Raw genomic sequence first — 16,172 nt, 5'->3', positions numbered from 1 at the left:
CATACATGTGTTACCTGAATGGTACCTGCAGGAAGGATATGCCTGACCCAAGACAGAGTTGTGGCTTTTGAGGTGGCAGAAGAATTGCATGTACGTAGGGCTGAAAACACCAAAGAGTATAGCATGCTTGCAGAAAACCAAGGAATTCTGTGTTGTGAGCGATGAAGCTGGCAGGATGGAAATACAGAGAGAGTGGTATTAGATGTGTTTTTAACTTAATAATTCTTTGTTTAAAGGAATCAATGGATTGCCTTGTATCAGATTAAAACTGTTACAACCCTCAGAGTTCCTCGTTTTGCCTTCCTGGCCAGGGAAGTTGGTAATAAACCTCACCTTTGCCAGGTTTCTCTGTATATCTGGCATATTTGCTTTCCTTTCCCACATGCAAGAAGTGATTTGTGCTTTCTTGCCTCTCTGCTGTGAGATCCCCTGCTTCATATTGAATGCCTGCTTTCTTCCTGTCCTGCTATTTATTCCATAAATATTTCTTGAAAACCCACTGAGAAATACTCCTGAAATTTACCTTTTACTGTCCAAGACTTTCATGGTCCAGTTTTCCATCTCTACAGGAGTATTTCTTGACCACTGCAGTTCATTGGCTCCCATTTTCACTTGTGGTTAATTCTGCAGTGTTCTACAACTTCACAGCTATAAACTTCTATCGTTCATGGTCATGTGATCTCCCCAGCTAGACTGTTAGCTGCTTTCAGGGCTTATCACTTGCTTCTTGGAGTATTTCATGACATGAAATACAGCGATGAGAAGGGGGAAGAAATGATTCCCCCCCACCCCGCCCCGCCCAATAGTGACTTGCAGATGATGAATGCTGGGGTCATAGCGTATGTGTTGCTCCATCTTTCAGGGTTATGTATGGAAATGTGAAAAGCCTTCTAACACCTTTCAAACCTTTGCTCAGTACTCACTTTTGTATATTAACATAGGAATGAGTGATGCAACTGAAGAAATCTGGAAAACACCTCCAGCACTTGGGAGCCATGAAGTGAAAATTATTCAGAATTTGGAGGTAAAGATATTTCTATTTCTCCAATTAAAAGTCATGACTTAGGAAATAGGACATGAGTCAATTAAGAAATAGTATAGAAAAGTTGGGTTTATCTTCTTTCTTACCATAGGATTGATGGGGTCAGAATAGTAGGCACCCAAGAAGAATTTATAATCTGATGGCCTAGTATGGAGACACAGTAGAAGCAAGAGCTTAATTGCTCAGTTAGGCAAACAGATTAGAATTCAGAAAGGGCAGAACTGAAGTTAAGAGATAGGCATGTGACAGGATTTTGGCCAAGGTCTCTAATACCCAAGTTCTTGTACTTTTCCCACCAAACAGCCTCTCAGTGAGTTGATAGGGAAGAAAAGGAATAAAGTGCTTGGCACTTATCAATTCTCCATGGACATTAATTAGTTACTTTCCTTTCCTCTCTAGGTTTTATTGTTCGAAACAGTTGCCTGTTATTTGGGTTAACGTGAAGGCCAACAACTTGGGACTTCTTTAGTCTTCCCTTCCTTGACTCTCCCCTTCCCTGTTGATACCTTGCCTATCCTACAGGGTGGTCATGAAGTTTAAAGTAATACATGTTAAGTGCCTGTTAATGGAGCTTGGCTCATAGTAATTGCACAAATGTATGTGGCAACTGTTATTGTAATTTTTATTTTTTACCAAAGTTTAGAGAAACAGCACATGAATGCAAAAAGTATCATGGACCTGTAAGAATAGTGTTAGAGAGACACCTAAAATGAGTGGAAACTTGATGGAAATACCAGGAATTCTTAAAAGGACTTTCTAAAAAAAATGTGGTGTGGGCACCTGGGTGGCTCAGTCGGTTAATCATCCAACTTTGGCTCAGGTCATGATCTCACAGTTCGTGAGTTGGAGCCTCGCATCGGGCTCTGTGCTGACAGCTCAGAGCCTGGAGCCTCCTTCATAATCTCTGTCTCCCTCTCTCTTTGCCTCTCCCCTGCTCGCACTCTTTCTGTCTCTCTCTCAAAAATAAACACTAAAAAGAAAGAAAAAAACTAATGTGGCGTAATGATGACAGGTGACTGGTTAGGAATAAATCTTTTTCATCTCTGATGAGAATGATATTCAAACATGATAGGGTGATGAGACATCACAGTTTGTCTTGATTTGCATCTGTTGTCTTGGTGAAATTATTACTAGTGCTTCCTTTCACTCTCACATGTCCTGGTTTGGATGATAAACTTATATGGTCACCCTATTTATAAAGGCCATGAAAATTAGTGCAGAGTTGTCCCCTCTTTCCCCCTCAAAAAAGAATCTGTGTTCCAAAAGAAGGTTTCTAGGTTTAGATTTTAAAAAACATCCTCCTAAAATTACTGGGAACTTGTGGATGTGATTATAAAATACTAATCTTTCTGGAAGTAAAGTTCTATTTCAGAAGCCACAGACCAGGTAGTTTATAATCGATAAAAATTCTGAAATAGACTGTTAAGTGGTGTGTTAAGTCAGAAGGTCATGGGCATTGTGAAAATAGGAAGAATTGAGAAGTCAGAATAAATGCCGTTCTATTTCCCTCTCTGTGTGACAGCCAGGGATGCCCTCTTGGGCAGCGGTTAGGGCAAGAAAACAGTCATAGTGCCAGGCTTCCAAGATCGATTTGATCCTCCCTATGCCATGTGCAAGTTTACACATGGCATCAAGAGTGGCCATGCAGCTTCCTCTCTATCACCTATCCCCGTAAGTAAAATGAGACGCACACAAATAGGCAAGTACATGATTTTTTTTTACCTGAGTGGCCAAGACCTGGGAAATAAGTTAGCAATACCTAGCAATGCTTTGCTATTACGGTAAGATATTAATAGAGAATAAGGACAGCCTCTATTCTCTTGGAGCAGAGTTCATTCCAGTTATGATGTTTTCTTGTCCTTTGTTCATTTATTTACTATGGAATTTGGCTTTTTTTTTTTTTTTTTCCATCATAGAATTACTGATCTTACAGCACTCCAGGTTGCTGGGAATACAAAGCGTTCCCACCTCCATGGTGTTCACGTGGTGATAAGACAAAGGGATACATGTTCTTCCAACTGGGTACTAGACTGGGTTTTCTAAAATACATAAATAAAGGGCCCCGGGACCACAGGGAGTGATAACTGTCCTGGGCATTGGAGGATGGATAGAATTTATTTGGCAAGGTAGTGGGGAGGAGGGAAGGAGGCAGTTTAGAAAAGCAATCTGTAAGCTGTGCTTTTCCTCTTCCTCTTCCTCTCCAAAGCCTAAGGGCAGGCCGGTCCTCCCCAGTGTGCTCTGGAAGAGGGAGCTCTGATCCTTCACCTGAAGGCCAGGCTTGAGCTGTCAGCATATGGATCCATAGAGCTTCCCATTCTGATTCTAGTACAATTAAGTAATCTAAAAAATAACTGGAAAAGCTTGTTACTGGTCATCTGTATTCAGAGTAAAATGTTCACATTATGATATTTATGACAAACTGAATTAGTAAGAAATCTAAAATGTAGAAATATTTTATAAATATAGTTTTATTACTTGGAAATACATACAAAAGTTCACACACAGCTAAAAAACAGTCGCCAAGCAGAAGTCCTATCCAACCTGTTTTAATGAACACACAAAACAGTTGCAATGGGCATAAAACAATTTAAGTCCTGAAACAACTTATTGTTGTCAGGGTCTTTAAATATTGGGCTTAAAAATTGATTACTGTTTTATTCTTACCACCTATTTAAATCTTTTCCCCAAAAGAGACTACTAAAACATTTCAGTTTGGTTCATGAGATGTTTTATTTAGAAAAGTAGCTAAAGCCATTTAGTTATTTTGAAAACCAGAATACTATTCATTTCGTCTTCTGTCACCATACATTCTGCGTGATTTCTCAAAATTTTCCAATAGTTGCTAAAAGCAAGCACTTGTAACTTCCAGCCACTCTCTGGGACACTAAAGTTTGGTCTTAAGAGCCCTGCCTGATGTTATTCAAGGTGGCAAGGTTGCTTTTACTTCTCATTTTTGCTTTTTTTGTATATGTTATTTTATTTTGGCTCCGCAAGACTAGATCTCCTTGTCAGAGGAAAAATAAAAAGGGAGTTATTCTGCTTTTCTTAATTGTTAATCCATTACACTCATCTGTTCTTTTTACCCTCAAGTTTCTTTTTTAATTCCTTCTTGGCAACTTTAGCACTTTCTGCAAATTTAAGCTCATTCTGAGATTTAATATTTCAAAACACTTGTATTTCACTCTTTTTAGCCTTTATCATGCCAGTTTTTCCTCCTTTTGTATGGGACCTTTGACAACCTCGTCATGGAGCTCTAGGGGATGCTTAGATGCCTGTTCTCTATCTTCCTCTCTACATTCATTTAACTACTTAAAAATGTTTAGAATTTCCTCTAAAGGAAGTTTTCCTCCTTTTATGTTCCCCTCACCACTAGACCAATTTCTGAAAAACTTGAAAAGGTAGCAGATTGACAAGCAGAAGGGACTGCTTCTAGTTTTGGTTTTGTAACTCAACTGTAATTCTTTAGTCTCTAATCCCTGCCCCCCTTCCCTCCCCCACCCCTCACCCCTACCCCAACTGAGGAGCCTGAAGCCCAAAGTCGATTGGATAAATGAGAAGACTTCCACCTGCAACATTCTCTGACGCAGGGTTCAGAGGGGAAGATGGGTAAATTGTGAGTTCTAGATTCCTGCAAGTTCTCTGTGTACATCCAGCTGGTGACAAATCCCTGTGGAATCTACATACTTGCCATCTATGACATCTATTCCTATCTCTGCCATCACTGTTTTAGTTCAGGCCATTCTGTCTCCTGAGCTGGCCCATTTGATTGTGTCTAGACCTGCTGCCTCAGTATTCCTTCTCAAACTTTAATATGAGCATACTTCTGGCTTAAAATCTGTTAGTGCATCTCTACTGCCTATAAGATATAGTACAAACTCCTTAGCTTGGCATTCAAGGCCCTGCGCAATCTGTTAGTGCATCTCTACTGCCTATAAGATACAGTTCAAACTCCTTAGCTTGGCATTCAAGGCCCTGCGCAATCAGCTCCCATTCGTAAACTTCCTTTCTCATTTTCTTAGCCCTGGGCCTCTCCCCTTACCGCCTTCGCCCCCACCCCCCCCACCATATGGACTAGCCCTATGGCAAAAACTTAATTTTCATAATGCATTTTGGTGTTCTGCACGTCAGCTTTTCTTTTTCTTTTTAAATAAAATTGAGCAAGTCCTGATGAATGCTCAGCCCTTGAGGGGTACAAAACTTACCCAACATCACTTTGCATCTCACTATCAATAGACATTTGAGTCCCAATATGCATAAAAGCTAAATAATGCAGCTTCAAATCTTTTTTAACAGCCACTCAATTCTCTGATCAAATTGAACATGTGTTCCTTGAGGCCTTTCTCATAAGAACTACTCACAAGTTAGCTGTCTGCATTCCAATATTTGAGTATTATCTTTTCTTTATATTTTTAAAGCTAATTACAGGATTATAAATTTATTCCAGTTAACTGCATATGCTGCTTTGGGTGTTATGTGCTGCCTTGTTAAATGTTTATTAATTTTCATTTTCACTGCCTTAGATTTAGTCCATCCTCTGACGTGAAGGCTACAACTTTGATTTCAAAGATACTGATTAAAAGCAATGAATCGAACAGAACTAAGACTCAACCTTGAGGAAGCTCTGTCCGGCTTTTCTGGTTAACAGCCTGGTAAGATTATACTAAACATGCCCCTTATCACCTTACTAACAAGAATTACTATTCTGAATGAAATGATGGATAAGTCATGCATAACTAAGAATTCTAGGCTGAGTTTTTAAAATAAGAATCATTAAATATGCATTATAAATATTCACTTTATTTTGAAAGAATTGGAAGATGTTACATATATTACACACTACATATAATGGCACATGTCAGCCTTTTAAGCTTAAAAATAATCTTTCCCCAAACTGGGATTGACTTAGACTCCAAGTATAAAATGACTCTTGGCCTATAGCACCAACCCAGGCCCAGAGGAGAGCCAATTCTGAACCTGTCTGTCCTCTGGCATTGGGCTTCCTGACAGGACACCGAGGGGCCTCTCCCTCTGGCTCTGCTCCCTGGCGGTATCGAGGCCTGGCACAGGGACCCATTTGACTGTACACTGCAGGGCTGGGATCAGGGACTCTAGAGGGGGTAGGGTCCTCTAACAATTTTACAGTGGGAAAAATTAAAAACATATGTGCCTTATTGTCTTTGTTTTTGACCTATACATCCAGAACAAGACTCTACAAGATAGAAGTAAGTTAGAATTATTGAAATACAATTTCTCTGCTGGTTTTTGTCTTTGGAAATTAATGTGTCATGAAAGGAGGAGCCTTAAACGTCATCTGGTCCAACAGTGGTAACCTGCTCCACTAGTAGCTCAGATTTAGGTATAATTCAAAGTTTTAAATGCCATCCATATGCCATTTTGTTAGACAAACACACAGAAATTTAATAACACTTTTCACTTTCTTTTTCTTAATTTGTAAGGACAGTTCCTGCCAAATGTTCTGGCTTATGGCTCTCCTCCTCTTCATAGTATGTTTAAGTTACATATTAAGAATCCAAAAAATACCGCTATGGAATTTTCATAAGCAATATCCGACCAATCAGTAAAACACAGTACACAGTGTGAAAATTTTAATTTATTCCCCTCCCCGTATCCAGAATATAGACCCTCTTAGCTTTGAGAAATGTGATAATGAAAATACCAACAGAACTGATCATATGTAAAGAAAAGCACATACCACACAGGAAGCACCCCTAAGTCCTCCCTGACCTAGGAGTGCGAGTTTGCGGTATGCTTCTGGCAATGTCACCTTTCATTTGATTTATAAAAATTTTACAGGACAGATTTAAAGCAAAGATAGGCCTCTGATTTTTATTTTTATTTTTTTATCCCTAACAGATTTTTAAAAAGAGGCTATATTAAATGACAATGCATTTTGAGTCAGGGGGAGAAAAAAAAATTAAAAACCCAAAACTTCTTTCAGTTTATTCAAAATAAAAATACACATAGAATTATGAAAATATAGGTTTACTATTTCCACCACGTAAGTTGATGCTGCTGTTTGAAAGGCTTGCAAATCGTTTTTCAAGTTTTTAAAGCTCATCTCGATCCCTCAATAGAGTATACCTATATTCACTGGGTGCTAATTTCTGGAAGGAGCTCTCAGGTGGGCTGCTTGCTACATCTTGGACTTGCTACAAGAGAAAGAATAAAACATTTTATATCAATATATTTTATGGAGTTACACTATTTTAATAGTTGCTCTGTAATTATTTGCTTAATAATCAATAAAAGATAACTACTGTGTGCCAAAGACCAGAGTTAAGCTTGAACTCTTGCTTTTCCCATTTCAAATGCCCTTACTCACATTCCCCAGGGCAAAGGTGCCCTTAACAGCCCTTAACTGTGAACCTGCTGACAGTTCCTGGGGTGTACTCTAAGGAAACCACCTGAGGGCTTTCCTAGAATATTCTGGAAAGGCCGCACAACTGTGACTAGGTTGGCCCAAACCCTTCCCTCCTCCAAATGACCACTAAGAGGATTAAAGGCACCCACGCTGTAGACAGAGCTTTCATGTAGTAACTACCTGGATGCCAGAAATTAGCTGACATAAGGAGGAAGATAAACACTTCCATTCTGTAAGAATTTCTGTAGTACTTTACTTGTGCACCAACAGTAGACAAAAATACACAGGGGAACTATAAGAGTGGCTTCCAAGAATTTCACATATCTAAGACTCCCCTTCATCTCCACAACCTGAGTTCCTCAAGAACAAGCATGTTGTCCTTGTTTTAGTATCTCCTGTAGTTAACACGGGCACAGAATCCCTGTTACACACTGTGGATCCTGGCTCACTAACGTTATATTGGGAAAGCAACAGCTGCAAGTTCCCATTTTATTTTCTCATGTTCCCCTTCTCCAATACATTTTTTATTTATATTTTTACTGAGATATATGTTTGGTTTAAGCCATATTGATACTACTATAAAACAGAAGTTCACTGTCTAATGGAGAAGTGGAAATAAATAAATCAGGATAATACAATAATGGTAAGTAACATCTTTCCCTAATCTGATAAAATATTAAGCAGGCTTACTTTCCTGAGGAAAATAATTGCCTTTGGGTTATTGCCAACAACTCATTTGCTTCTACAGTTGTTTAATTATCAAAGAAAAATCTGACCTGGGACTTGAAGGAAACAGGATATCATTGGATTCCTAAAGGGAACTCTTGACACTGCACTTAATTTGACTCTTTAAGAAAAATTGACTTAGCTTTTATTTTTCTATGTGGAGGTTCCTTGGATAAAATAGTGACGTTCTGGGCATATGAAATATGAGTTTTGTTATGTATCATCATGGTAATAGATATGATGTAAATCAATAATGCATCAAAACGCAGTTTTAGGGGTGCTTACCAAAGCAGAAACAGAAAGAGTCAAATTTTCAGGCTAAGGTCACATAAAAAGCAAATACAAAAATTTCATAAGTAGCTGTGAACCATTCTAAATCTCATATGAAAAAGCTGCATTAAACGTTAAGTTTTGCACAATTTATGAATACTGTATTATTGCTGAGGGTGCTTAGGATGATTTAGCAAGAATACCAAATCACTATTTTCTTTGTATTGTGATCAATCTCCTGGCCACAGAGTAAGACTTTAACCAATCAATGGAATCCACTATTTCTTCACTGATCTACGTACTTCCAATTCTTACCTCCAACTTCTATATTTGAAGCCAGATGTATTTAACCCGTTTACTCCTATTCCACAGAGGATATACTCGAGATCACTTTATGAAGAAATTATATTGTACCATTCTTGCAACTCTTCTGAAGTTCCATAATTTTAAAAATTAATTTTAAAAGGAATATAATTTACATATTATCTAGAATCTATTCAGGATTTCTTTATAAAGGTTTTTTTAGGAGCACAAACTCAAGCCTGTGCAAGAGCTTTATAGTTCCTTTTTAAGACTAACTGGAAAAAAAAAGTTCCCACTGAGAAACAAGAGTCCTACCTGTCCTGGGGCTGTATCGGTTGGGTCTGGACCATGATGGAATTCTCTGTGCAATTTTCCAGAATGTAAGTCAAATACAAACTGTTTGAGTTTTCCAGGAATTCTAAAACCAAAGTAAAATAAAAATTTAGCTTAAGCTGTTAAAATGGAGTTATCTCTAAAAAATTTTTTTCTTTACTTTTTACCTACAACCCCACCATTTTTACCATAATTATCAGAAGCCACATATACTGTGAACATTTTTATACAGTGTAATCATGAAATGTGGATATTCTGCTTTGTAATTCTTGTACCTGTTCCATAGAAATTTTTCTATGCTTACTTTAACAGATGCATTAGAGTCTATCAAGATGCTGTCCTAAAACTTAACCCTCCCTTGATGTTGGGCATTTATGTTTTCCTTAATCTATGTAACTAAAAAGCTCATGTTCTGCAGAATCACACTAAAAAAAACAGGGCTCCAGGAAAAATAGTGATAGAGGCTATAACCACTTAAAACCATGTAGCTTTGTACTGGGGCACCTGGGTGGCTCAGTCCGTTAAGTGTCTAACCCTTGATTTTGGCCCAGGTCATGATCTCACGGTGGTGACAGTGGGGAGATAGAGGCCAGCATCACCGGCCTGGCATGGAGCCTGCTTATGTTTAGGATTCTGTTTATCTCTCCCTCTGCCTGCCACTTCCCCTCTCCTGCCCAATCTAGAGAGAATGCGGTCTCTCAAAACGGAAAAAAACTTCCTAACCAGAGTACTAGCAAGAGCCTAGAACAAAATTACTAGCACTGTTCAGTCTCTGCTGGGTCAGCCAGGTGGATCCTCTGTAGCCCTAACCTGGAACTTACAAGTCCTTTTTTGAGATAGGAACTGAGGTCCTGAGGGCACTCACTGCCAGCAGAACCAACTTATCAAAATAATCTAAATCAGGGTGTGGTTTTTTCATGTTTTGTTTGTTTTTTAAGCACAAGGGTAAATCTCACAACTTCTTCAACCACACAGGCAACTTCACTCGATAGCTTAACATTGTGGAAAGCAAAGTACTTCTGAAGGTCATAAAACTGCCCCTTCTCCTCTTTTGGGGTTGGTGGGGGGGAGGTCTATGTATACCACTAAAACATCATCTTTAATGGTAAAAGACAGAACAAAAAACTTTTCTGAGGAAAATAGTATGAACCAACACAACTTACTTATATTAACATCCTTCCCCTAATTACCAGTCATGTCATGAAGTACAAAACAGTCAAGTCTGCAGTACAAAAACATGCAATGTAGCAAAACAGACCATTATAAGGCTAAGCAGATTCATGCATCCACCTTTTTCCTTTTTTTTATTTTTTTAAAGTTTAAGAGAGACAGAGACAGCGTGAGTAAGGGAGGGGCAGAGAGAGGGAGGGGGGGAGAATCCCAAGCAGGCTCCGCAACATCGGCACAGAGCTTGATGTGGGCTTGAACTCACAAAACCATGAGATCGTGACCTGAGCCGAAGCTGACTTGGAGGCTTAACCGACAGAGCTACCCAAGCGCCCCCACTCTTTTCCTTTGTAATTTTTTCCTTGAGTTGTATCTAATGAAGTAGGAATACAGATCTTCCTCAATTAACAAGAGGGATACAGCACAATAAACCTATCCTATATTGAAAAATCCTTAAAAGGAGATTAGATTTAATATATCCAGCCTACCTTAAGTGTATTCAGAATACTGATATCATCCTACTTGAGCAAAATAATCTAATACAAAGACTATTTTGTAACAAAGTATCTAAATCTCATATCATTTACTAAATTCTGTACTGAAAGGGATAAGCAATAGTTGTAAGGGCACAGAATGTGTGTAAGTGTGTCAGTCATGGCCTCTGTGACCAGAGGCTTCTGGGAGCTGATCACCAGCACTATAAGGATATCTCAGTGCAGATCGCTAGCCTGGAAAAAGATCAAAATTCAAAATACAGTTTCTACTGAATATATCACTTCTGCACCACCGTAAAGCAAAAAAATTGTAAATCAAACCATCAGAAGCTGAGGGTAGTCTTTTGAGTTAATAAGAATTTTTGATAAACTGTAGGCAAATTATACCCACAAAACATCATTTTTTGCTGCTACTTGTCTACCTGTTTTTTGAAGTCTTGCCAACATGTTTCTTTTTTTATTATTAAAATTTGTTTTGCTACTTTGACAAAAAGACACCTGCATTTTAATTTCTATTTCTTCAGAAATTAAGCATTTTCCACTGTTTTTATTTATATTTCTGCTTATATGAATTATCGGTCTTCTACTGAAATATTCACGTTTTAAAAATTCATTATATATTTTAAATAGCAACCTTTCTTCATATCTCTAACAAGAATTGCAATGCAGGTCCATTAACACTTTAATTCAGTAGAATTGACCTACTTTTCAAATCCTAATTTTTTGGTAGCCAAGAATGGCGGCTAGTTTCTTTTTATCCTCTCCTGCGGTCCTGCAAGTGTTGTTTCTTCCCTTCAATAACTCCCACTGAGATGTACCAACCAATAACTTCACTGCACACCCCTTCTGGCTCCCCACTAGCTCCGGTGCAACAGAGAGCAGCAGGTGCCAAATGCACAGTTTGCAAATACAAATGACTGTCAGGTAGCTGTATTGACAGAATGCCTCTGAAAGGTTCTCTGGTGCTGAAGAAATTGCACAGGCACTAAAGATAGACACTGAGAGGAGATCAATTTAAATTTAATATGACGACATCTACTGTCATGCACAGCAGAGTGCTAAAATATATACACTCAAATCAAAGAATCACAAATGGTCTGTAATGTTTAAGATAAAGCCGCTGTTAAGTTTGGTATTTTATAAAGTCGAAAGATGATCCCAACCAATACAGTGTGACTAGCTTCCGCTCGTCAAAAAGGAATTTATAATTAAGTCTTAAATGTAACAAATTCATAGAGAACACTCAAAACAGACTTCTTCCTAACCTGATTCCCCTTGTCAACAAATGAGAGAACTGTGAGCAAAAGGCAAAGACCAGGGAGATACGATGAACCTGAACTGATGGGGTAGGAAAACAGATTACAAAAGAACTCTTATCTAGCTTGTGGCCAGGAGCTATCCATCATTATTAAGTAAGAAACACGGAATCCACAGTATATCGTCAAGAAAACAGACAACCTGATTATGTGCTAAAGAAAATAAATGGATCTTGCCATAATAAAATCAATTATATTTCCACACTTTCGGGTACAGTTTTTCTAATTACAACACCTAAGTGTTTCTTTCCCACCTTCCAAACAGTTTTTCTGTTTGTTTTCGATCTTTATTTTCAGGTGATGCAAAATTTAGAAACTGGGAAATGCACAAATGTTAAGTATCATCAAATGAACTTTGACATACTGTATCTCACTGAGAAGCAGTTTTGTTTTTAAAAATTTACATACAGTAGAATTCACTCTTCTAGGCTTACAGTTCTGAGTTTTAACATATGCACAAAGCATCTAGTTACTCTCTCCACAAATAGGATACATAACAATTCCAACATGCTTTTTTTTGGTCAGACCTTCCACTTGCCCCTAACTCCTGCCAACCACTGATCTGTTCTCTGTTCCTATAATTTGCCTTTTCTGAAATGTCTTGTACTTGGAATCCTTCAGCATGTAACCATGAGACTGGCTTCTTTTATTCAGCATACTGCTTTTGAGATTCCTCCATTCCGTTGCATGTATACAACTATTTGTTCCTTTAGTTATCGAATAGCACGCCAATGAGTGGCTACACCACACTTAGGCATCCTTTTACCCACTGAAGAGCATTTGGGTTCTTCCAAGATTTTGGTGATTCTGAACAACGCTACTACAAACAGGCTTTTCTGTAAGCGTGAGTTTGTTCCTCTAGGAGAAATATCAGTATATTATATGGAAGGTGTAAAGTGTTTAACTTCTTAAAAACCTGCCTAATTGTCCAGGGTATCCCAGCTGCAACGTGTAAGCGTTCCACTTGCTCCAGGGGCACCTGGGTGGCAAGTGTCCAACTCTTAATTTTGGCTCTCAGGTCATGATCTTAAGGTTCATGAGACTGAGCCCTGCCTCGGGCTCTGGGCTGACAGCCTGGAGGCGGCTTGGGATCCTCTCTCTCCCTCTTTCTCTGTGGCACCACCCCCCACCCTGCACTCTCTCAAAACCTGTTTTTAAAAAACGAGTTCCAGTTGCTCCATATCCTCACAAACTCCTGATATTATCAGTATTTGGATTTAGCCGTTCTAAAATGTGTATAATGGAATCTCAGTATGGTTTTAATTTCATTTCTCTAATGGTTAATAGTGTTGAGCACCCCTTCATGTGCTTATTTGCCATTCGTTTACCTTCTTTACATTCTGACAGTATCCTTTATGGAAAAGTTTTTAATTTGATGGAAGCCAATTTATGAATTTTTTCTTTTATGGATGGTGCTTTGGGCGTACTAAGAGCTCTCTGTCTAACCTCAGGCCAGAAAGAGTTTCTTCTACATTTACTTCTAAGAGTTCCATAATGTCTACAATCAATTCTGAGTTAATTTTTTAATTTATTTTGAGAGAGAGAGAGAGAGAGAGAGAGTGAGTGAGCGAGCATCCCAAGCAGGCTTCATGCTGTCCGTGCAGAGTCTGATGCAGGGCTTGATCTCCCGAATCATGAGATCATGACATAAGCTGAAATCAAGAGTTGGATGCTTAACCAACTGAGTGAGCCACCCAGGTGCCCCTGAGTTAATCTTTTTTTTTAGGAAGAATTTCTTTTATGGTCTGAAGATTTTCAGGCAGCGCAGCACTATTTATTGAAAAGACTACCCCTTTCCACTGAATTATCTTTGCATCTTAAAATCACCGTGTGCCTACCTCTAGTCTCCCTATTCTGTTCTACAGCAATACGTAACCTATTTTTTCACCAATATGAGGCTGTTGTAAATATTTTAGCTATATAGTAAGTAGGTCTTAAAGTCGGGTATTATAGTCCTTTAGCTTTGTTTCTTTTTCACTTGTTTTGTGTCAGTTATTCTAGTTTTAGCTTTCCATGTAAATTTTAGAATCCACTCTATCTACAAAAAAAAATCTAGTTAGATTTTGATTGAAATTGGATTAAATCCATAAATCAATTTGAGGAGAATTCACATCTAAACACTATTGAGTCTTCCAATCCACAGTGTTTCTTCATTTATCTTGGTCATCTTTGATTTCTTTCATCAGTGTTTTATAGTTTTCAGCAGATAGATCCTACACATATTTTGTTAGATGTATACTTACGTAGTTCTTTATTATTTATTTTTTGCTTTTAGAGCTATTACGAATGGTACTTTAAATGTTTTTTGGTATCCAAATGTTTATTGTTAACATATATAGAAATAAAAGTCATTTTTAAAAGGTGACCTTGTATCCTGCTGAAATCATTAGTTCTAGGAGCTTTCTTGTACATATATTGGGCATTTCTATGTAGCTAGATAATCATGTCATTGACAAAGAAAGTTTCTTTCTAGTCCAAACATTTTTTTTTTTGTCACATGGAACTTGCTAGGACTAGTATCATACTACACACAACTGGTGAGAATGGACATCTTTATCCGAAAGAATAAAATACTTAGGAATAAATTTAACCAAAGAGGTAAAATATCTGTATACTGAAAACTACAAAACACTGATGGAAGAAGACACAAATAAATGGAAAGATATCCTGAATTCATGGATTGGAAGAACTGATATTGTTAAAATGTCCATACTATCTAAAGCAGTCTACACATTCAGTGCAATCCCTATCAAAATTTCAATGGCATTTTTCATAGAAACAGAAAAAACAATCCTGAAATTCATATGGAATCACACCCTAAATAGCCAAAGCAAAATCAATCTCCAGAAGAACAAAGACGAAGGCATCACTGTGTGATTTAAAAAAAAAAAAAAAATTGAGGGGCGCCTGGGTGGCTCAGTCAGTTAAGCGTTCGACTTCAGCTCAGGTCATGATCACACGGTTTGTGGGTTCGAGCCCCTCGTCAGGGTCTGTGCTGACAGCTAGCTTCAGATTCTGTATCTCCCTCTCTCTGATCCTCTCCTGCTCACCCTGTCTCTCTCTCTCAGAAAGAAATTAAAATAAAAACATTAAAAAATTTTTTTTCAATAAATGTAAAAAATTTTTTTTTCTTTAACGTTTATTTATTTTTTGACAGAGCAGGAGCTGGGGAAAGGGCAGAGAGAGAAGGAGACCCAGGATCCAAAGCAGGCTCTGAGCTGCCAGCACAGAAACTAACTGAACCACCCAGGCCCAGGAATTTTTTTTCTTAATGTTTATTATTTTTGAGAGAGAGTGTGAGCATGGGAAGGGGCAGAGAGAGGGGGAGACAGGAATCCCAAGCAGGCTCCAGGCTCTGAGCTGTCAGCACAGAGCCCAATGCAGGACTCAAAATCACAAACCACAAAATCATGACCTGAGCTGAGGTCGGATGCTTAACCAACTGAGCCACCCAAGTGCCTCACACTGTGTGATTTCAGAATATGCTACAAAGCTATAGTGATCAAAACAGAATAGTACTGGTATAAAAGGACATAGATCAATGGATCATAATAGAGAGCCCAGAAATAAATCCACACACTCACAGTCAACTGATGTTTGGCAAAGGTACCAAGAATACACAATGTGGAAAGGATGGTCTTTTAAATGGTGCTGGGAAAACTGGATAGCAACCGGCAGAAAAATTAAATTGGATCATTATTTCACACCATATACAAATTCAACTCAAAATGGATTAAAGACTTAAACATTAGACCTGACAAACTGTAAAACTCCTAAGAAGACATAGGGGAAAAACTTCCCTGATCTTGGTGTGGGTACATTTTGGATATGACTCCAAAAGCACAGGCAACAAAAGCAAAGACAGATAAATGTGATTGCATCAAACTAAAAAGCTTGTGCACAGCAAAGGAAACCATCAACAGAGTGATGGTGTGGGTATGTAAACGATGTATCAGATAAGGGATTAATATCCAAAAAATGTAAGGAACTAAAAACAATTCAAGAGCAAGAAAACAACCCAATTTTAAAATGGGCAAAGGACCTGAAAAGACATTTCTGAAAAGAAAACGTACAGTCAACAGGTATATGAAAAGATGCTCATATCACTAATCATCAGGGAAGTGGAAATCAAAACCAGA

At 38.2% G+C, this 16,172-nt stretch overlaps 1 protein-coding gene across 1 annotated transcript in view; it reads right to left on the bottom strand.

The window, feature by feature from the left end:
• Positions 1-5,819: 5,819 nt before the first annotated feature.
• ERP44 (endoplasmic reticulum protein 44) overlaps positions 5,820-16,172 on the bottom strand; it is a gene marked incomplete at its 5' end in the record, with an annotated part of 103,197 nt that continues 92,844 nt past the window's right edge. Inside the window, 2 exons of the mRNA XM_039256569.1 lie at positions 5,820-7,212; positions 9,039-9,141. Of these exons, the coding sequence (XP_039112500.1) occupies positions 7,111-7,212; positions 9,039-9,141 (205 nt within the window). The remainder of the gene's footprint in view (positions 7,213-9,038; positions 9,142-16,172) is intronic.

This window comes from Hyaena hyaena, unplaced genomic scaffold, assembly GCF_003009895.1.
Source record: "Hyaena hyaena isolate Hyena2069 unplaced genomic scaffold, ASM300989v1 scaffold_572, whole genome shotgun sequence".
NCBI classification, from domain to species: domain Eukaryota; kingdom Metazoa; phylum Chordata; class Mammalia; order Carnivora; family Hyaenidae; genus Hyaena; species Hyaena hyaena.
The sequence above is the reverse complement of the archived record's forward strand: the minus strand, read 5'-3'. Positions and strand labels throughout refer to the sequence as shown.